Source organism: Buteo buteo, chromosome 2 (assembly GCF_964188355.1).
Source record: "Buteo buteo chromosome 2, bButBut1.hap1.1, whole genome shotgun sequence".
Lineage (NCBI taxonomy): Eukaryota > Metazoa > Chordata > Aves > Accipitriformes > Accipitridae > Buteo > Buteo buteo.
Window position 1 is genome coordinate 57,559,726 of NC_134172.1, and position 22,034 is coordinate 57,581,759.

The 22,034-nt window shown below is 40.4% G+C and overlaps 1 protein-coding gene across 1 annotated transcript in view; it reads right to left on the minus strand.

Moving 5' to 3' along the window:
• Positions 1 to 22,034, minus strand: part of GLB1 (galactosidase beta 1) — a 108,025-nt gene that overhangs the window by 77,164 nt on the left and 8,827 nt on the right. Inside the window, exons 2-11 of the mRNA XM_075055874.1 lie at positions 18,550 to 18,719; positions 10,971 to 11,121; positions 10,616 to 10,676; positions 9,706 to 9,800; positions 8,227 to 8,407; positions 6,977 to 7,035; positions 5,974 to 6,095; positions 5,836 to 5,876; positions 5,247 to 5,359; positions 2,153 to 2,227 (exon numbers count right to left, since the gene is read on the minus strand). Coding sequence (XP_074911975.1) covers positions 2,153 to 2,227; positions 5,247 to 5,359; positions 5,836 to 5,876; positions 5,974 to 6,095; positions 6,977 to 7,035; positions 8,227 to 8,407; positions 9,706 to 9,800; positions 10,616 to 10,676; positions 10,971 to 11,121; positions 18,550 to 18,719 — 1,068 coding nt within the window. The remainder of the gene's footprint in view (positions 1 to 2,152; positions 2,228 to 5,246; positions 5,360 to 5,835; positions 5,877 to 5,973; positions 6,096 to 6,976; positions 7,036 to 8,226; positions 8,408 to 9,705; positions 9,801 to 10,615; positions 10,677 to 10,970; positions 11,122 to 18,549; positions 18,720 to 22,034) is intronic.

The window sequence follows — 22,034 nt, forward strand, 5'->3', positions numbered from 1 at the left end:
GGTACTTAAGGACTGTATTGTCACAGAATATCTTGTGGAAAAAAAAAATAGAGAGCAGTCTGCTCTGGTTACATGTACCTCTGTAAAGTACACCATATGACTCTTGAAAATACTCTGGAGTCTCCTTTCCCTCTTCCTTTCTGCAAAAGTGTCAAGGGAGTTGGTTTACTGCAAGTAGATTCAATGCTCTGCATTGTAGCCTGACTGCTGGACTTCAACTGCACAGTGAGGCTTCACACAGTATTTGTTCTAGCACTGTCACTGCAAACGATATAGCTGGGAAGTTTACTATAACGACAGCTAAGTCCTATCATTTAGAATATTCCCTCTCTGATATTCACCCAAATACATTCAGGCTTCTCCATACAACAAGGTGCACTGGACCTAGTTCCAGCAGGGGCTAGAACGCATCATGGAGTTGGGAGGATGGCTTTGGCTGGGACAGTACAAACCCTCTGTGATTTGAGACTCGTCCTGTGTTGCAGGGTAATGAAGCAGAGGAATAAACTGCTGCTGAACTTAACCAGTGGGTTCACAGAGCAAAAAGCAGCCTTATTCCCAGAAAAGAATTCTAGAGGCTTTCAGTGCAGATCACACTATATGTACAGGCAATGACAGAAACCTCACACCTGGCAGTTTAGACATGCCATCTGGGTTCCTAAAACGACTGGGTGGAGAGTAAAACAACTCCTCTCAAAAAAGCAGGATGTGTAGAAGGTGAGAAGGTGCAAGAACAGAGCTCGCAGTATGTTGGCCAGGTCAAAGCTGCGATATTTGAGCAAGTCTAGTCATCCGACTCCTCCTTTGGTAAGACAGGTGTCTGGGCCAGGCACCCCACAGCATTCATTTCTTCAAGGCATGAAAGAGAAAGTTCATCATTCTAGTGAAATTGGACAGCCTGAGAGCCATGAACCATGAGAAGATGGAAGAGTCAAAATCTGATTGCTAGGCTCCCAAATGCTGGCAACCTATGATATCAGTAGAAGTGATGGGTGCACTGATAATGGTATTTAATTAGTCACTACCTAATATAAGCCAGTTCAGTGAAACCTGCCCCAAAAGGTCTGAAGATACTCAAAGGTTGTTGAAAATGATATAGATCTGTTTCAACTTCACTGTTGAATTACTTTTATACAAAAAGTATTTCTGCCCACCACTTGAGTGGGATGACTTGAAAACGCCTGCAAAGCCTTATCACTACCAAATTTTGCAATGCTTCAGCTGCAGCACATAACAGACCAGATACATTTCTGACTGGAAATGTGGCTGTCAAACTAAAAGTACAAAGTATAAGATCAAAACATTATGAATTACAGTATCCAGTACACCAACTGCAGTAATCCTCTACCTCAAAACAACTTGTCTGTGCCCAGAAGAAGGAATATAGCCAAGTTCATACCTGTTGTCTCTTCCATCCCCCCTTAAACCATCCTCTACACTCACTGCAGGAACCTAGTTCTCAACTGTATTTCACAGAAAATTGTTGCTGGTGCTAAAGTGATGGTGCTATGGACAAACCCCAGCTACTCTTGTGCTGACCAGTTATCAGACAGGATGTAGCAAGTCTGGGTTCTGCATGCTTTTCCCTTGGCAGGAAACTAATTTAATTTCTCTCATCAGCTACAGATTTTCACAAATCTTGTAAGAAAATATCAATAAGATTTTCAAATTTATTGACAATGTTCCATATTCAAAATGTAAATGCCTAGAAGTATTTAAAAGATATGTATACCCTACCTGCTGTTTCTACTTCAGAGGCATCACCAGCTACAAAAACACTCTTTGCTCATAGCTCTCATGCTAGCATTCCCCCAGCTACATTACTCACACATGAGTTATCTTAGACAACGAAGATTCTGTTGTGTTAATAATATATTAATTTAAGTTTAGTAAAACTTCAGGCACATACTGCATATTGTAAAAATTTTCCTTTTATATCCAGATAACATACATTTTCCCATTTTCCACCATGGGCATAATTTCGAATTCCCAAGCTCTGCTCCCTCCTCCCTGAAAGTTTGCTTTCAAGGTTTTCCTCTTTATTTTGTATCATATCTAGAGACTGCCATGACAGCCTCATAAACATTTTTTGCAAAAAGCAAACATACAGCATTACGGAAAGATACACAGCATGTTACGGATGTTAATTTACCTTCTGCAAGCGAACCTTCCCATATGCAAATTTGGGTGTTGTCGGAGGGATAAGACCTTCTGGTAACTGCTTATACTAGAAAAGGAAAGAGAAAAAAACCCACATGAAACTTACATAAAAACATGCTTTAACTGGATTCTCACTTTCCGCTTCATAACTTACTACATGTAACTTTAGCCAAAGTTCTACAAATAGAACTTTGGCTAAAAGTAGATAATCCCAATGTGCTAAAGGATAAAAGCTGCATCTAGTCTAAGATTAAGGTGGTTTTTTTTTAAAAAAAAACAACAACAAAAACCTAAACCATCTGACTTGATCACATATGGTAAATAATTTTTAATAACTATTCAACTCGAGGTAACAGTAAAAAGTATAGCGAACAAATGAGCTGCCAAAGAATCACAGTGCCCTTGGAGCCCTCCTGTGGCTAGAGCTTGCATTACTGTCTTCTATAATCCTCCTGCAGTCATCTCCCCAGTCCATGGGAGCTGAGTTAACTGTTCCAAGTTTGTAGGGCACCTGGCCCTTCCCTAGCAGCACTTCCGTGTGGGAATTATTAGCTTCTTGTGCTTTTCCTTTCAGTGTTACTATACTCCACCCCCACCTGCTAATCCATTACTGTCTGGGCTGGCTTCTTTGAGAAGCAGGCCTTGAGACCACAGCCTCCTCCACAGCTCCATGAACCTTTGAGGTCTCATCATTAGCTTCCCTGTGGTCCTGGTCTAGACCACTGCCCAGTCAATCATAGGGAAACATGACAAGGCAACACTCGGACTGCCAGGCTATTTCTCTTTACTTCTTGCCCTATATCTCTAGGAATAACCACCTGAGATCAGCAAAGAAGTGAAGGGTGTTCACCACTTTCTTGGACACCTTTGAGGAGTGGCAAGTCTGGACAGTGAATTTCTGCCCCATACCCTAGCCCCTCCCTTCTGAGCCTACTTGTCCCCTGTAATGGCCACTCTTCCCATCTCTTCTTTCATTTACTGAACATGGCCCTGCCTGCACATTTTAAGAAAAAACTTCTGCAGATGAGATACCCATGTGATCAAGCAATCTAAGCCTACCTTTTAATATACATGCACAAATGACCCCCCTTGTGAAGGCTACCTTAGTATGAACATTCAGTGACTTCTGAATGCTTACTTTGGCAGCTCCTAGGGGGGGTTTATATAAACTTGGTGAGGGGCCGAAAGGGTATTTTTCTTAAGAGATTTTACTTTGATTTCGGCTTGAAAGTTTTAGCACAAGGCATGACTTGCTGGGCTTACACATGGTATATCCAGCATAAAACTCATGCTCAGAAGCTTGCCTCTGCACCAAAACAAGGGGTTTTTTTGTTTAGTTCGTCTGTTTGGGGTTTTTTTTGGTTTTGTTGTTTGTTTTTTTTAAACAGGCCACAGCAGTATAATTCCAAATGCCCTCCTGTCAAATCTCAACTGTGGACTGATGAAAGTCTGATTTATATTTCTGGCAACAAGTTCATTTCTTCCTCTCTGTATTTGAAAATAATCAAGATATTAAGACTTAAAGAAAAGAAAAACTGAATTCTCCCAAGAGAAGAAGTCAAAAGTAGGAAATTTCAGCCCAAATAATAAAATTTAAAGAATGCTGTCAGCAATTGAAAGAAGCTGTAGAGTGAAACCCTTCTTCTTTATTACATTTATTAACTGAAGGAAACAGTAAAGGAAGATTATAACATGTTAGCCCTATAGCACAGCTAACATGTTGAACACAGTCATTAGTTACAGGCAACTTAATTTTCTTTCATCAGCTCCACCCCAGACTGCAACTGAGCAGATAGACTGTTATGGGTTTAAAACCCACCGCAGAGACAGGAAAACTTCACTGAGATCCTATGGATATGGAGGGTAAGAGATAAACAAACCACACCAAAAAAAGCTGTACCATAACCCAACACACCTTAGGTTATACTGAACACTTCAGATCTTATCAAGGCACTCTCACTGCACTAGAACGCTACTTACATTTCAGATAGGGATCTTGCCTTGAAGAAAACAACTCAAAAACAGGAAGTTTGGGAATTTCTCTGGTGAGAAAAGCTGCATCAAGACAGGAGGTTCCCCTTGAAAGGCTATCAAAATTATCCCATCAACAGAAAGCTTAGGGGCAGTGAGGAAATTGAAGAACATGATCCACAGCAGGCCTTCCACAGGTATGGAGATAAAGGCATGCTCAACCCTAGAGAAAACGTAATACACTTTTGGGAGATGTACTCCCATCAAAAAGCTGTCTTTTAGTGAATAGGAATGTTGCTGGCATGCAACAGGACAGCAAGTACAAGCCTAAGCCTTGGGTTCCCATTGAACCTGTTTTTAAGCCTCATCTGAATGACCTCCAATGCAAGGCTATTCAAAATCCAGATGCAGGTTCCATGTTTCACTTCAGTCTCCAGTTTGTAGAGATACTGTGCATTTTTACAGCAAGGCAAAGCTGGTCCCACCCACTACCTACAATTTGTGGCATCACAAAATCAAGATGTGCTCATTTGGATAAGCACACTCCTCACAGAGGCCCAAAACCACAACATGAAGCTTGGGATACAGACAGCCAAAGCACTAAGCTGGAGTGCATATCAGGCTGACATCGAGTGATGAGCCTGAGCTGACTGAACGGCTCATCGATGCTGCAAGGAAAGAGCTCTGATCACTCCTCCTCCATCTCTACTCTCAGCCAAACCCTTCCTGCCTCCCTCTGCTACTGTTGTGCCAGCACTGGCTCTCATCCGACTGAGTTGCTTCAGCTTACTGACCTTCAGCTGAAAGAAAACAAACACAGCAAAAAAGCAGAGCTGAATCATTTAGGTGTCAGACCTGCACGTACCTGTACTCCCTCCTCTGAAAGGAAGGAAGGAGCCGTCGGGACAGAAAGTACAGTCAGAGAGGTGCAAGATCTTTCCCCTTTTGTAACAACAAGAAGTTAGCTTGGCCTAATCGCCTTGTTCTACTTCCCTTCCCTTACCTGCAGAATGCAGTAAATTCAGGAGTAACTTAAACCAACACAAGAGTGAGAGTTTGCTGTACACCAGGGATGTTTCAAAGACCCATTCTAAATATGTCCTGGGGACACTCACCATACCAATGACTTCCCTCAAGGCAAAATATTTTTCTGTCAGATCTCCCGCTTCACTCAGTGGAGCATCATAGTCATAACTAGTGGGCTGTGGCATATAGGGCATATTAGCACCTAAGGGAGGGGGAAGAAAAAAAAAAAAGGCACTAGAAACAGTGGAAGAGTTGGGTTTTTTCAAAGGTATCAACTTTCAGAATTCTCTCCAATCACAGCCAGACTCTGCTACATTTTTAGATTCAACATAGGCCTTTGTATTTGGGATTTGGCATAGAGAAACTATTCCTGATGGAAGACAACGTCCTTCTGAGCTCACACTGCTCTGTTATACAGTCTTCAGAAATATTCTGAAGCAAAACAAATTTATCCATGTTTCAACTGTTTCACAGGACTGGGTGAAGCAGAATTAGCCTTTGCAAAGATAAATACCATGTGGATTTAGTACAACATGCTGGTAATAGACAGAGAACAGCTAGCACAGTCATCTTTTGTCATGTGAAAGCAGGCATAGCTTATTCTTTCGCAGAATACATTACTACCTAATTCATAAACAGCTTTCCTACATCGTTAGTATCATTTAAACAATTTCTTACCATTCCAATAGGCAAAGTTAGTCCCACCTATAAACATGTACCTAAAAAGGAAAAAAAGCCATCCACTTAAATCAGGTTTTGCTGAATTGGGAGGAAAAAAATCCCCCCCAAATTTACCTCTACTGTACACACACTTACAGGTTAACATTAGCGCCACGTGCCAGGATTTCATTAAGTGTTTTAGCTATAGTTTGTGCAGGCACAACAGAATGACGGTGCCCCCAGTGATCCAACCATCCAGTATAAAACTCAGAATTAACCTGAAAGGAGGAAGGGCAAAAGAGGAAGGGAAAACATGAAGAGGGAACAAGAACAGAATGCAATGTGATTTAAGGTTATTAACTGTAAGAGGGAAGGAAACATAGCACCTTGACTCATTCGAGCCATTTTTAAACTACTATAAATAAAGCAAAGTGTACACTAAGTCAGTGGTTTTCAGCAGATTACAAGTCAAAGAAATTAAAGGATTGTTTCAATAATTTTATAGGGACACTTTGAAAATAACTGGTTAAATACCAAAGAGCATGGATTTCCTCAGAACCTGCCAACATGAACATGCTTCAGATGCTTGGCATTCAAATAAATGATAGAACCAAAACATTCTCTGCAGAATAGCATACATAGACTAGATGTAATAAAAAATTAATCTTTTGAATATTCAAATTGCATTCTAAGTAATTTTATAGCACAGAGTTAATCTTGTACCCTCAACAGGCCTTCTCCCTTTGTCAAAAAGGCTTCCAGTGATCTCACAACCCATTATAGCTTGTATAAAACCTCTAGGGTAGCTGAAAACAGGAAGCAACTTCTAACCTGCCCTTTTAATTTTGCTTTTAATTTCCACCCACACATGCACCTCACTAACTCATCTAATCATACTTACTGTTTCCTGCTGCTCTGTAAACATTTGCCTCAGCAAGGAAAAATACTGAAACAAAATCAATACCTTTTGAGACTAGAGTAGTATTGGCACAACAGCAGTTAATGTGGATTTGACACACAGAGAAGCTCCTCTATTCAGTTTTTCTGACCGACTTGGAAATTGTGTCTTTGTAAAACTGTCCAACACACTGTTGTCAGCTCCTCTCTTAACCACTGCAAGATTAGGAATGATACAAGAAATTTAAGTGAGAAGACATACCAAAGGGCCTGTAGGTTCACTGCCCCTTTGAGCTAAGAATGCTGCTGTGACATTGCCACCTATAAGAAGAAAAAAATAAAACTGAGTTGCTACATCCATGACTTTTTGGTCCTTCATTTTACTGAAAGGTGTCTTATCTCCCTTCCAACACCTAGCAAAAATCCAGACAAGAAAGTTACTTCAGAAAACACAGGAATCAGTACCTGTGATTCCAGTGTTTAAGTTGCAGAACTTACTTAAAATACATACATACATGCATGCATGTCTTTGCTTTTGAGATACATCTTCTGAAAACCCAGCTTTTCTCAGGAAGAACATCCTGGCACCAAAAAAGTCTGAGATGTGTCAGAATTGCTACTTGGTCATTGGAAAATATAGGTCTGGGGTTGTGGTACCAAGACTATGGGGAAGAACAGAAGCCAGGTTATCTCTTGAGTTTCACTTCTGATCACTCCTAGTGGCTCAAGCCATAGGGACCAGAAATAACTACTTCCATCAGTAGCTCATAAATAATACACATGAAGGAGTTCACAATTTCAATCTACTTGTAAGAAAACAGATTCCTGCTAAGCACACATCTTTGACTGTGGAGAGAATAATGTACAAAGAGACCACATGTAAAAAATATGGAAAGATCCATCTTGGAGTTTGTTTCTTGTGCCTTAAGCCTATTTTGCCAAGTCTGTGCAGTACATGAACATTTACATCATTAACTCTCCTATTCTATCAAAAGGGCACCTTCTGAACACACTGCAGTTGCTTAGCCATTCTTCAGGCCTGTAACACAGCAAATTGTGGCAGTGTGCACATTTTTAACGCTAATCTTCAGCAGTAACTTTTTTCCAGTAACCACTGGCTTAAAAAGAAATTAACTACAAGGGCTGGATTCTAGGGCAGAGAACATTAAAAAAAACAAAACCAAACCAACAACCAAAAAAACCCAACATCAAAAAAATATTAAAACCATCAATGGAATCAATGTCAACTATTACTGCTATTTTTTAGGAGACAGGCACTATGAGCAGTGTAAATTGTTTATTCATGATTTCATGATGCAGGGAAGTGATTATGACTCTCTATCTGGGTATTTGTGGGTGATTCTTGTATGTTTAAGAGTACATCAAATATCCATAAATGCCTATTGCCCCATTTAAACAAAGCAGTCAGGTTTGTCAAGCAGTCAACTCAGTTTGTCCTGCCACAAACACACACACAACAGAATTTTTTGGTAACAAACAGCAGTCTCCAACCTGGGGCAAAGTCCACTGTTGCATAAAGACCCTGAAGAGCTCCACATTTCAAGTGAAACCGGCTTGCACCGTCAGTTGTGAACAGCACCACCTCATCCCCAAGATACTGTCGAAAGAGCTTCAGAAGGGAACGCAGATAGTCATAGTCACAAGCGAAGTAGCTTCCATACTCATTCTCTACCTGCACAGTAAAAGCAAGTCAATAAAGCAGTAGACAATTTCAGTCTGCACCTGATACCAAAATGGAAAGCCCAAATCCAACCTTCCTCTTCCTTTGACGGCAATGCTGAAAATGTCATTTTAACTCCAGACCTGAGAAGTAAGAGAAGACAACAGTTCTAGACACTCATTCCTCTCACCTGTATCTTACAGCGGAGCAATCATTGTGTGGAAGAAAATAATTTTCCTACAGAATTGCCCTCCATGTAAAAATCTCTACCCTAGCTACTTAGCAACAGTGATTGAAACACAGTCTCTATTAAAAACGGAGCGCTATGACCCACCTCCCAAACAGAACAATAAAACCATATAACAGGTTGTGACATGATCAAAACTGCAGCAAAATTGGACCCGCAGAACAGAGACACCTACAAGCGGCTCACATGAACAGCAAAGCCCTGCAATGGGCTCAAAGGACCGAGGGGAGAAGGACAACCCTGCTGCTACTGAGAGGTACGCATCTTGACCCTTTCCCAAGGGGATGGGCTTTCAAGCTCCAGATTCAATGCCACATACACCTGAAAGTTATTTCTGAAAATCCTGTTATAAGCAACTTATTCCTGCCAAGGAATAATTTTGCCTGGTGCTTTTCCTCAATAGATATAATACATTGTTCAAGAGCAATGATCTTGGGCATATTATAAGAAGGGCCTCCTATCCCATCCTGTGCCAACCAGGGAGTTTTAAAAAAAATTAACACAAAGCTGTTATGGTGAAATACTAAGAATATCGAACAATCACCACTGCACCTCTGGAAGGAATTTAAGAGAGAAGCTACTCACTATGAACACACAACATTGTGTCCTGAAACATTTACAGCTTAAGTTAGGTGCAACTAACTGAAAAGAATAAATTGAGGCCGTTTTTGTCACAAGTTTTAGGCTTACTCCATACTGCTTTTGCTTCTATCTGAAGGTATCCTTATTCTCCTTTTGCCTGTCAGAGGGTTTCAGGCAATTTTAATGTATTTTGGCTTTATGTGAGAACTGACATGAAACTCAGATCTCAAAAGCTCCACAAGTTTCCTCTATTGCTTTCTATAGTTGTGGGAAACAACTTTGATAGAGCAGACAAGGGCTCTCTGAATTCTAGAAACAGTGCATTCAGTTCTTTAGGATAAAGGATTTCATCAGAATCTTTCAACTACCTGAAACTGTTAAGGAACATCTGTGACATTACCACCCAACACCCATGGAGTGTCTGCAAGAGCAATATAAGCATCCATGCTGCTTGGGTTCATTTGATTTTTCAGGAAGTTACCTGCACCATGATGATTGGACCTCCATTTTGATAGAGGTGAGGCCTCATCTTTGGCAAAAGGACACCCATCCATTTCTCTACTGCTGCCAGGTAATCTGTGATACACAAAGTATAAATGTTCCACAACTTCTCTGCTTTTTTGGGGGTTTTGTTTTAAATTATATATGGGTAGTTTTTACCTAGTGTTCCAAGTATAACAGAACAGAATTTAATGATGTGCTGTTATACTCGTTCATTAATGTCAGCTTCCAGTACAGCTTACTAAAAAATAAAACATTTAAATACTGATGAACTTTGAAAATCACCAGAGAGACTTCAATATGGCTCACACAGATTGTCTTAATACATTTCAACAGGAAAACAAATTCAAATGTTGCTATGTGTATTGTTTTTTTAAAGAGGTAATTTATCCCACAATGAGCAGAACTGAAGTCAGATATGATATATATCTTTGTCCCCTAATACACACTCCAATAACCACATTAATCTCCTGTCTCATCTCATCCTTCTGTGTCTGGTCCATGACTAGGTAGCACACAAGAATGCTGTAACTAGTTCTGAAACTACATGCACACTAACCAGCCAGGAAGGATTCCCATAATGAGTGGCCAGTCAGCCACTGCAAAACCGAAAAACTCAAAGCTGAGAGCTACCTGTCTTTTCCTCAATGGTGACAATGATTTCTCTCTTGGCACCAATTTTCATGAAATTTGTCAATACCTTCGAAACTTTCTACCCTACTTTGTTCATTCTATATACTTCTTGAATGCACTCTTCTAATTAACAGTACTGAAGATTCTACTCACAAGATAACTTAAGCTGAAATATGAATTAACTAGTAATGGCCTCAAACAGCAAAGTTGCCTTGCTGCTGAAGTGTATTTTTACTAGTACTTTTTGATGCCTCTACCTGAATCAGAAGACCTGAGAACAATAGATTTCTTCTCCAACAGCCATGCAGGAAGACCTCCCTGGGAAAAGAAAGGGAATCAGTCAGTGATCGTTCTTGGGAAATGTAAGAAGAATTTAGCCTATTATCAAAACATATACTGAGACCTGAAGATTGATTTTCTACAAGTAATAATTCCCAATGAAAAAAGAAATACAAAGTTTGCGTTGTAAGAAGACACTTGGGATGCATGGAGTAATACACTAAACCAAAAGTCTTGTCCAAGGATACACGAAGTACGTTTGTCTACTTTAAGACAGAAATACTTGCATTAGATTTACCCTAGAAATGAGGTAACTGTTACAAAAGGCTGTACCATGTCCCATTCTGCACAGATGTAAGGTCCAGCTCTCAGGATAACCAGCAAACCAGTATCATTAGCAAGCTGCAGGAAATACTCTAGATCTTTGTCACCAGAAAAATCATACATGTCCACCTGGGGTTCATGGTAGTTCCATGGCACATACCTATGAAGAGAGAAGATCACCTTCCATTAGAAAACCGAGACTAAACCAGATCTCCAAATAACAACTGCTTGTACTACACACCCCAGAGATCTGTAATGCTGAACTGATCTTCAGATCAGTAAAATAAAAGAATCACTCTAGGGCCCTTCTTCTGTGAGGTACTTCATATGGCAGAAGGTGTTAAAATTAATACTGAAATAAGGCTTAGTACTTTGCAGTATGTCTGCAGGAGTCCATACCAATGCAAGAACAGCTTTTGGTAGTGCCATTTTGAAACCATGATGTCTGTTCCAAAATTTAAGTAGTTAACAGTTTTAATGTTAGCAAGTCAGCTGCCAGTTGTAGAGAGGTAGGAGGTTTGTGAAGAGATGAATACTGTAAACCACTCGCAAAAGGAAGTGGTCAAGAACAAGCTTGCCCAAAACCAGCGCATGACCCTTTGTGAATGGATCACCCATTTCGCACAGGGAACATCAGCTAGGCTGACAGGTCCATGCTGCTGCCACCGCAAAGAGTTTAAAAATGTCTAAGCCTCAAATGATATTGCATCTAGGTCCTGAAAGTTTTCATTGACCAGGAGCAACCCCTGTTCTGGAAAACTAGCATGGGAAAAACGGTCAAGTTAGAAGATAATAAAGTGCCCAAGAGCCTGGACAAAGTAAAACTTCATTTCAACCAAGTAATAAAGCTGCCAAACAAGCAGATAACCATTTGAGAGAACACCTCTCTCCTACTTCAAGGACTTAGGAAACTACAACTTCATCACAGAACATCTCACAGAAGAAAAAAAAAATAGCCTTGGTTGCAGGACAACAAAGAAGCATGTTATCTACCAACTACTATGCATAGCATTGTAGCTTATGGACCATGAGAGTTTTGGCTTGGGATAGTACTAAGTGGCAGTCGTAGCATGGACAGACATTAAAATTAGGGATGAGTACAGCCTGAGCAAAGATTCAAGAGAATGGGAAAACTCATTCTCCATGCATTTTTTGCACATAGGTTTGCAATCTCTCGAAGACAACTGTTGCCACTGTTCCAGAGAGAACAAATTTGAGAAAAATCCGTAAAACCAAAACTGTGGTTAGTCAAGCAAAGATCCTCTCAGGCAATACTTTTCTTACTGTCTGGGTTTGTTTATGTGTTCCAGAGTTAATTTTGTAAGAACTACCCAGGAGGGAAAGAAAGTGCAGAAAACACTGCTTTCAATAAGCAAGAAAAACAGGAACCCTCACATGAGCACACTACTAAAATGGCCACACATAGACATACATGCACTTGAACATCAAATACAAACATCACAATCTTTCAGCAATGTTAGTTAATATTATAGCCTCACAAGTGCCAAAATCTTAAGCCTCTGTTTGAAAAGATAAAGCTTAAAATTTGTATGCCAGGATGGAGTCAAAGCAACACACTCAGGCATCAAAATGCAGATTTTCCCCTCTAGGTAGTGTATTTTATTTCTTTGTCAACCTGATCTAATTGTTTCTGAAGCACATGATTAACCCACTTGTAGAACAAGCTAAATGTGCATTTAATGACTATATGAACCACGTGAAAATACATTCAATATTAATTTAGTTTTGTGCGCTTTGTCTAAATTTCAAGCAGAGGAGCAAGCTGATTGCTGAGATTCAAGATCAAAGTGGATAAAGTAGAAAACTATTTAAAACAAAAAAAATGACCAACCTACCTCAAAAGAAGCCAATACCATAGTATCAAATTGTGCTTACTTTCCCTGTTCTGTACACCATTATCCAGGTTATCACTACGGAATAATTTTAGTTTGCTCTAAGCCATTAGAGCTATGTTATTTTCAAAACTATTGCTTAGAAATACAGAATTACTTTAAGTTATATATATACGACTATGGATTTGTCAAGGACAGATAAACCTAACTCCATTTGTTCACAGGAAAGTTTGCCTAAAGAATTAGAGGAAAGGAAAAAAAGGTAGTGTCTCTTGACTTAGCAAGGCTTTTGGTACTTTGCTGTATGACATCCCTATAAGCAAACAAGGCAAAAAAAAAAAAAAAAAAAAAAAGAGGTTAGTTGGTATAACATTAACATAGAATAAAAATTAACCACAGAAGAACAACCCACAATTTGCTGGGAAAGCAAGGGGATATTTTGACGAGCACGCCAAGTCTCTTTGGTAGGTCTAACTATATCCAAAGCTTTTATTGACATCTAGGTGATATAATGCACAGCACGCTTTGCAAATCCATCAGTGAACATGGTCAGGAATGTAAATGCTCTTAACTAATGAGCAACATGGTCTGATATCAACAAGGAATTAAGAGTTACCGCTTTTTAATTCTCTCTTGCATAGGAAAAGGCAAAAAAATACAAAATGAGAAGGACAACACATGGAAGTGGTACTAATAGGAAAAGGGTCTGCAGGTTCCACTAAAAAGTACCATCTGACTATGAATCAACAACACAACACTGCAGTAACAGGCAAAGCTCCTTCTGGGAGGAATTAACAGGCACGTTGATGTAGGAACTCATTCATTGAAAAATGCTTCCAGCAGAGAGCTGCACCTGTTTAAGCTAAATAAAGATGACTAGATACTAACTTCATAACAGTTTCTCACTGCCTAAAATACTACTACAGAAAGACAGCAACTGCTTATACTCCTTTCTCTTTAGGCTACTGAACAAGTTGTAACTACAGGTTTATATGAGAAACAGATTCTAGCTGTAATTTAACTATACCTTGTAACCTGTTAGTTATGAAAATATACACATGGGAGAGTTTTATGAACTTGTTCTAGAAACAAGTCTGAAGGTCTAAATATGCTTAATAGTGTCTTAGGTAAGGACAAAAGGGTTTCTCCAGATCCCTTACACTCAAGATGGAGGAAGACAGAAAAATTCTTCCAGAAACAGTTTTAATTTGTCCCATGCTTCCCCACAAGGCCATAAAAAAAGCGGATTTTAGTGGAGAAGGGAAGAAAGTTAAGAAAAAAAATTTATGCAAAATACTTTCTTACAGAATGAATCATGATATAAACATATTTTAAACACTGGTCTAAAAATTATTACTAATACACTTTAATCCCCCAGTATATTTTCTACAGCTAGCAATGGCCTCAAATTAAATCATTTTACTTTGAAATTGTTATTATAAGCAAGTGTAATTCCTATATACCATTGTACAAATTTATAGTTAGTTGTTAATGCTGTACTGCTTTAGCTACAGAATAATAGATTTATAAAGGAATGCCATATTACTTTTTCAAACTTGAAATGTGGTATTTCTGTATTTCAGTAATAGCATTTTCTCTCCATTTACATACAATTTCTAAGCTTTATCCTGTAACCTTCCTTTTCTTTAAAAGTCACAGTTTTCTTCTCCTATATCAGAGAGATGTCAACAGGCAAAAAAACCCACTTTAACTACCTTAATGTACAGGATAATTGTCTCTGTAATACCAGGGGTTTGGGGTTTTTTTAATATTGTAAAATTAAATAGCTTGCATTAATTTAATAAATACATCAGCATTTTATACATGCTAGTTAAATTACACATTTATGAATCTTTAGAAAAAGTAAATTGTGCTTACTTTTTATTTAATAGATATTCTAAACAGCAGCTCTTTCTTCGAGGGAGTTTCAGTTTCTACAGGTTTACAGTTGTCTACTCATTAGTCAACAAATACAGTAAAACAAATAAAATGCCAGTAAGGGAACTGCGGGTTCTTCCAGGAAGCTCTCCGCTGATCTGTAAATATTTAGCCCCATCTAGTGGTTAATTATTTATCTGTTCCATGCCAAAAAAACCCAAAACAAACCACAGACTTTCAGTCCTTTCCAGATGTCTTTGACAGCATGTTTCTCCGTGGCAGAAACAGCTGAGGAACTGCAAACAAGGACAGTTACCCTTGTGTGACCAGATGCGTCTGCGTGCTACCTGCTGTGGTCGGGAGTGGAGCTCCTAGGTACGCCTCCATCATCTGCTGGGATGTCACACCAACCATTAGATCAAATTTCAACCTGCTATTTGGAAGGTTTAGGCCTTGATATTTTAAGCTTTAATGGAAGATCAAGCTTCCTGTCACCTCTTTTCTCATATTCTGTTATTGCTTAGATGTTTCCAGGCCCAGATGGTTATATAAATATACTGACTTCACCCATTCAAGAGTTCCAGACAAGCTGCTGACTCAGTCATTAGCTGAACAGCGCATCAAGGCATAGCAAGTCTTTTGGAATGAGGCAGCAGAGAACAGAAAGGAGAGCAGGTCTGTCTTGCTTTGACCATAAAGTATTTACAAGGACAATCCTGTAATAAAAGAATCCTGTTTCCCTTGAAGTGGTTAAGCATCGCTGGGAGCACCTTAATAAGAACACTGAAGGCTCCCAAATTTCAAATTACAGCAAGACCCTTCCCTGCCTCATGGGAAAAACCCCAAGCAGCAAAATCATAGTCTTCAGAGGTGGTCCCGAGGTTGGGAGTCCAACTACAACATCCTGCCAGAAGGTCTGGCAGTGCTGCCGCCCATTCCAGAACGACTTCACACAACTGGTATCTCAGTCCCGTGCTAATAGTTCTACTGATCCAGGAAGGAATAGGCAAAAGAGAAAAGAAAACCACAACTAAATCATCATCTAGACCAATTTCCATTTTTACCAAAGCCACACAAAATCACAGCAGAATTGTTTTGGGGTAACATGAAAATTTATTGCTTTATCTCAAATAATCAAGAGCAGTAAGGCTTGATTATCTGCAAACTTCAAAGAAAAAAGGGGATTGGTACATGTTTTTGGTTTGGTGGGGGTTTTTGCAGCATCGAGAGAGAGAAATCAGTGTCAAGTGGAAAGACCCATGGACTTGATTCTTGTAGAAAATGCAAGGCACGGGGGTACTTTCTGCATGTAAGATAGCTCCTAAATTTGTATCTTTCACCATAGCAGGAAAAAATCCAAAGGTAAGCAATGATGTGGGAGAAAGTTAAAGAATCCCAGTGTGCCCTACAAAAAGAAAACAAGGTAGTAAAAAACCTGTTATCTGTCATCTGTGATCCAGCAACAACACCTAAGGCCATAGGTCACATAACCACAGGGCAACACTTGCTGCCTGTACAGTACAACTTGGGTGTCCCAAGACTGACAGAGAACAGCTGACACCAGCAACACAAGACAATCTCCACTCCTTCCTGCACAGCAGAGGGACACTAGTGCAAAACAGTAAAGCACAGATTAAGAGATCTCAATAAGTTTAAAAAAACAGAGGAGGCAGGGAGGGAGGCAGGGAGGGAGGCAGGGAGGGAGGCAGGGAGGGAGGCAGGGAGGGAGGCAGGGAGGGAGGCAGGGAGGGAGGCAGGGAGGGAGGCAGGGAGGGAGGCAGGGAGGGAGGCAGGGAGGGAGGCAGGGAGGGAGGCAGGGAGGGAGGCAGGGAGGGAGGCAGGGAGGGAGGCAGGGAGGGAGGCAGGGAGGGAGGCAGGGAGGGAGGCAGGGAGGGAGGCAGGGAGGGAGGCAGGGAGGGAGGCAGGGAGGGAGGCAGGGAGGGAGGCAGGGAGGGAGGCAGGGAGGGAGGCAGGGAGGGAGGCAGGGAGGCAGGCAGGGAGGCAGGCAGGGAGGCAGGCAGGGAGGCAGGCAGGGAGGCAGGCAGGGAGGCAGGCAGGGAGGCAGGCAGGGAGGCAGGCAGGGAGGCAGGCAGGGAGGCAGGCAGGGAGGCAGGCAGGGAGGCAGGCAGGGAGGCAGGCAGGGAGGCAGGCAGGGAGGCAGGCAGGGAGGCAGGGCGGAAAAAAAACCTTGTTAGCAGGAGATTACAAAGGAAGGAGGAAGCCACAGGAAAAAAATAAATACAAACAAAAAAACCAGCCCTGCAGCAATTTTGCCATTAAACAGCAGCGATGGGGGGTGGTGGTGGTGGGGGTGGTGGTGGTGGTGGGAAAGAAAAGATTCCTATCTCAAAAGACCAGTGATGCAGCACAGACACAAACAGGCAATTTCAAAGAGAAAACGAAGGGACTGGTTGAAAAAGCTGGAAATGCACAGAGGGCACTGAAGATATATGGGTGTTGGGAGGAGGAGGAAAATAAGAGACCTAAGGGAAGTATGAGACACTACGGCTTATAGGAGTCACAGAGCCACTGTCAGGACCTAGGCTGATCTTCAAGCCAGACATCAAAAGGTATAATTTTCAGGTCCATTTGAGATTACTGGAATTGCCCATGTAATTATTTTTTTTGCTGCAATGAAAGTAACTCTGTCCTGAGCAAGTGTGTTACTTAATCCTGTTGTTCTTAAGTTTTATCTTCCCTCACGTCACATAATTGTTTTATTAGAATACAACAAACACCATCGACCAAACAAAAAGTCACTACATCGTCACAACACAGGGAACAGTTTTAAGACTTACAAAAAAATAAAAAAAATAGGGTGCCCTAAATTTGGAAAAAAGCAAACTTCTTTTCTTTCCCTGCCATGTGTTCTTCACATACGAACCCCTACTAATCACATCTCCAAGTGCCCAAGTGTACAAGGCAGCCCTGCAACTTGCAGGTCAAACAAAATACAGATTTCAAAGGAGAGGAAGGAGCGATGGTGCAACACACCCACTGAGCAAAGTGCCCTGGCCTACAGGCTCTGCATGGCCAGAACCAACGTTGTCTGGCAGTCTATAGCACACAAGCAGGCTGTTTCAAAGAGAAGCTCTAAGCCTTGTAATGATTTAGGAAAGAAAAAACAAACACATTTGGGAATTACAACCATTGCTTGAGAAGACTGTGCCTTACAGTTTTCTACCACTCTTCTTCCCTTGTCAAGGAAGGTTTAGCAAAAATAAGAGTAAGCTGCATTTTTTTTTTAATCGGTGCCTCACCTGTTTTAATAAGTACACAACCAGGTAGGAAAGACAAGAAAGATTGACTAAAGGTTTGGTACATGCAACTGAAACCTGTTTAAATGGTGGGGGGTTTTTTGTTTTGTTTTGTTTTTTAAGTACACCCAGTTCCCAACCATTTTTCTAAATTTAAACACTCCTGGTGAAATAGCTTTAAATGTTACTGCAGCCTTTGCCAATATTTTCAAGGCTTCAGGCCAATACAACCTAGGCTGTATTAAAAGGTTATTGTCCCCTCTCGCCTAGTCTGCCTTTTGACCAGAGATTACAATGCCCTTGGCAGAGACAAAGCACATACAACTGTTTTGTAATTTATTTCAGGTCACATTTGCACCCTGGGTTGTGAAGCAAAAGGTGTTGCCTATCAGCAGGGAAGTAGACTGTTAGCTATAACCTGCCAAATTGTCCCAGTCTATGCTGTTAGAGGTCATCCCATACCACTCTTCACTTCTCCAGAGCTTTCTCACCTACTACTTAAAAATTAATAAACCAAGTAACGATGGTAGCATTCCACTCAACTACTTCTCATACATCTCCCAGGACTACCAATCACTTTGAAAGTCTACAGCTACTTACGTTTGAATGGCATCAAGTCCTGCCATCTTCATCTTCAACAAGCGGTCTTTCCAGTAATACCGGGGCACGCGTGAGTAGTGAATGCTACCTGAGATGTAACGGAAAGGTCTCCCATCCTTGACAAAGCAATCACAGTTATAATCAATCCCAAAACTCCTCTGGGGTATAGTCTGTATAGAAAAAAACAAAAAACAAAAAAACACACACACACCAAAAAAAACACAATGTAACATTTTTCTGCCTTGAAAGACATGGAAAACAGTCTATACAAGATCTGTGGACTGTCCACAATAGAAGGTACAATGGTGTTAGAATAACTGATGGTGAATGGCCCTCTGCTAGCTACACACAGCCCACCTGAGCCTAACACACCAAAGGACTACGATACACCTGCCAACCACTCAGCAATGACAGGATTCACTACTACACCAAAATACGCCACATGCATTCTCCAGTTTCAATGAGTATGTATATATATATATAGTACCATCTTTCTACAGTTTTAGATACATTTTGCAGTTGCTCACGCCAGTGCAAATCATGGGGAATTAAGGGAGATTGGTGAATGCCAACACTTTGCACTCAATGCTGCAACCTAATAAACTGCTAGAAAACACGACCGTAATTCCAACTTAATGTCACACTCAAGTATAGAAGCGAAAGCCAGCTGAGAGCTCTTGAAGAACAAATACCACATTCTAAATGCTCCAGGACACTGATACATACATGTTTGAAAGCTTAGTTTCCAGTAAGTATAAAACTGTTTGACAGATCAGTCTGGTGAACTGCATACATTTATGTAAGTCACTAAAAATTAGTCATTTTTGGAGAAAGTCCTACTTTCAGTACTTTTCCAGCTAAGCACAGCCAAAACAGTGAACTTTAAAAAGAAGCAGGTAAATTAAGAGTAAGAATCTGCACTTCCTAGCCATAAGAAAAGTACCTTAACTTCAAGAGCACAGGATTACTCCTCAAGTGAGCCTATGATCTTAGTAAGATGTATACTACTATGACCAACAGCGGTACTTCTTTTGCTTGTGAAAAACAAGGAAAAACAGAAGACCTTTTGTTAAGTGCCTGGCCCTATGTCTTTAAGAACCTTTAAATTTATTTTTTTTTTAAGCAAACCTTAACATCTCGCATCTTACACCTCTCATGTATCTTTGGCATCCCTGTCACCAGTACTGCTTTTGTCCTCCACACACCACTCAATAGTTAGTTGTTTGTCTTCATGTTCTATGACTTCATATTTGTGTTTTATCAGATTCATTACTGAGCACGTTAAAAAAAATTTCCTTCAATTAAAGATCAGTAGGGATTTATGAAGTAAAATCACAAGTCAGCATATGTAATCAGTTAGGTCTCCATACCTATCAGAAAATAAGTCAGAAGTCAACCTAACAAACCTCATGATTCATTGGACGTTATACTAGTCCAAATGAAACACAGCTTTCAACAGTGTAAACTAAAAGCTGTCAAAGGACACTGGCCTTGTTCTTGAAAAGACAGACTTTGGCCTGTCCCATATCGAGAACTGGGCTTAGCAATTAGGAAATCAATTACATGAAACAAAAGTGATGAAATTAGAAAGACAAGAGAGATGTAGACCATCATATAACCTCAGGTGACCCCCACTACATGAGAACCATCCACCATTGGAGGAAATCTGCCCAAAGGTTAAGTAGAAACCAACAGACCACAGAGTTTTGAAGAACCTTCCCACGAAACCACTTCTTTCGGTTAACTGGTGAACAATTTTGTTCCAATAGTGTGTACAACTACAGAAAGAATAAAGAGAAAGGAATGGAAAAAGTGAAATACAGCAGGCACCATAAAGCTGCAAATACTGAGACTCCTGGCCAACAGCTGGACGCAACTGCCAACCAAGAGCATACTCTCAGTGCAACAAGAGCAAAAAGAAGCCTGTGCAATGTGTCACAGGCCGAAAAAACAAGAGTACAAACTACTGAAGAGAGTACAAAGCAAAAACACACCCTCCTGAAAACTGGAGGACAAAACTGCTGAGTAGACATGCCTATCCCTAGACTGTCATTAAACAGAGCAACTGAGTGAGGTAACACTTTACAAACGTTTGAAGACTACAAACTCCAAGGAGGAGGAAGACTACAGAGTGTTGCAACTGTGATAAAGGCATTTCTTCACAGAAAACCTAAAATAAAGTTGTGGAAAGTGTCTTAAATGCACATAGCAATGCAAAACAATCTGCCAACAGTGAACAAGTGGAATTATCTGTGTGGTGGACATACAACAGATGTGAGAAGATAACAGCCCTGAGCTGGCAGGGAAACAAGAACTGCAAGGGACTGCCAAGTATGGCATAGGGGAAGCTTTTTAAACCCTGATCCCACAAACACAGACACATTCCTAACATTACTTAACAAAGAGTTCCATTAAAGTTGAAATAAATCTTGACTCAACAAAGGTATGGACATGACAGGTCTCCACAAAATCAGGACCTTGCAGACCTGAGAAATACAAACCAACTGCTCTGGAACAAAAGTAACTCCAAGGTTGGGATTCTCCCTGGGAAATTATGCTGTTGTAGTAACTCCAGGCTGTTAAACCTCAAGTATATTACCACTGCAGAGGATGCACAGGTATGTACCATCTGCTTACTTTCCTTTCAATTCAAATACCTGTGACTTTTTGCTGATCTTTAATTTATAACCTGCATCTTGATTCCTGGGCATGCTGCACTAGGATGGAATTGTACTTTGTGTATCCCCAAATGAAACCATTCGCACTTATGGACACCATGCAGATGTTTCACATTCTTCAGATTTTTTTTACTCTAGGGCACTGTGACAAGTCGCAGCATTAATGTGGAGCTGAGTGCTTCAAAACGATCATGACTAAACGAAACTCAGAACCCAGGTGCAGCAACACAATTCTGCAATACTATTTTAAAAAAAGAAAAAAAAAGAGAGAGAGAGAGAAGCATTAGGAAAAAAAGCACATTAAAAGACCGTTATCCCTGGAAATAAAGAAGGAGAGTCAAAATAAATTGCTGTCGTTTCCCTCAAAAAGGATTTCAGCACCCTCATTTAGACTAACCACATGAAGAAGCCTATGGAAAAGACACTTGCTCCATTTATAGCAGATAACTGTTGAGAGATGATGAGCATCAAATCAACTGTTTACATAGCTCCACCCTCAGGTGACAGACATCTTTGGCAAAGAAACAAGACTTTCTTAAAAAATAAAACAATGAAAAAAAAGGTATTAATTATGAAAGTCATCATCATTGAACCACTTACCATTTAGAAGCCATGCTTTTAAAGCTGTGACCATAACTGTAAATCACCTTCCTTACACATACACTTCCTGATACAGTATTATTGTGGGGGTGAGGAGAGGGAGGAAGCTTCCAGAGTGCTTTGCCCTGATTCACCTCATTCATTGCCCATTGTCAACAGATTTCCCTTCGTGATCAATTACTCAACACTCTTTTATTGTCAGTGCAG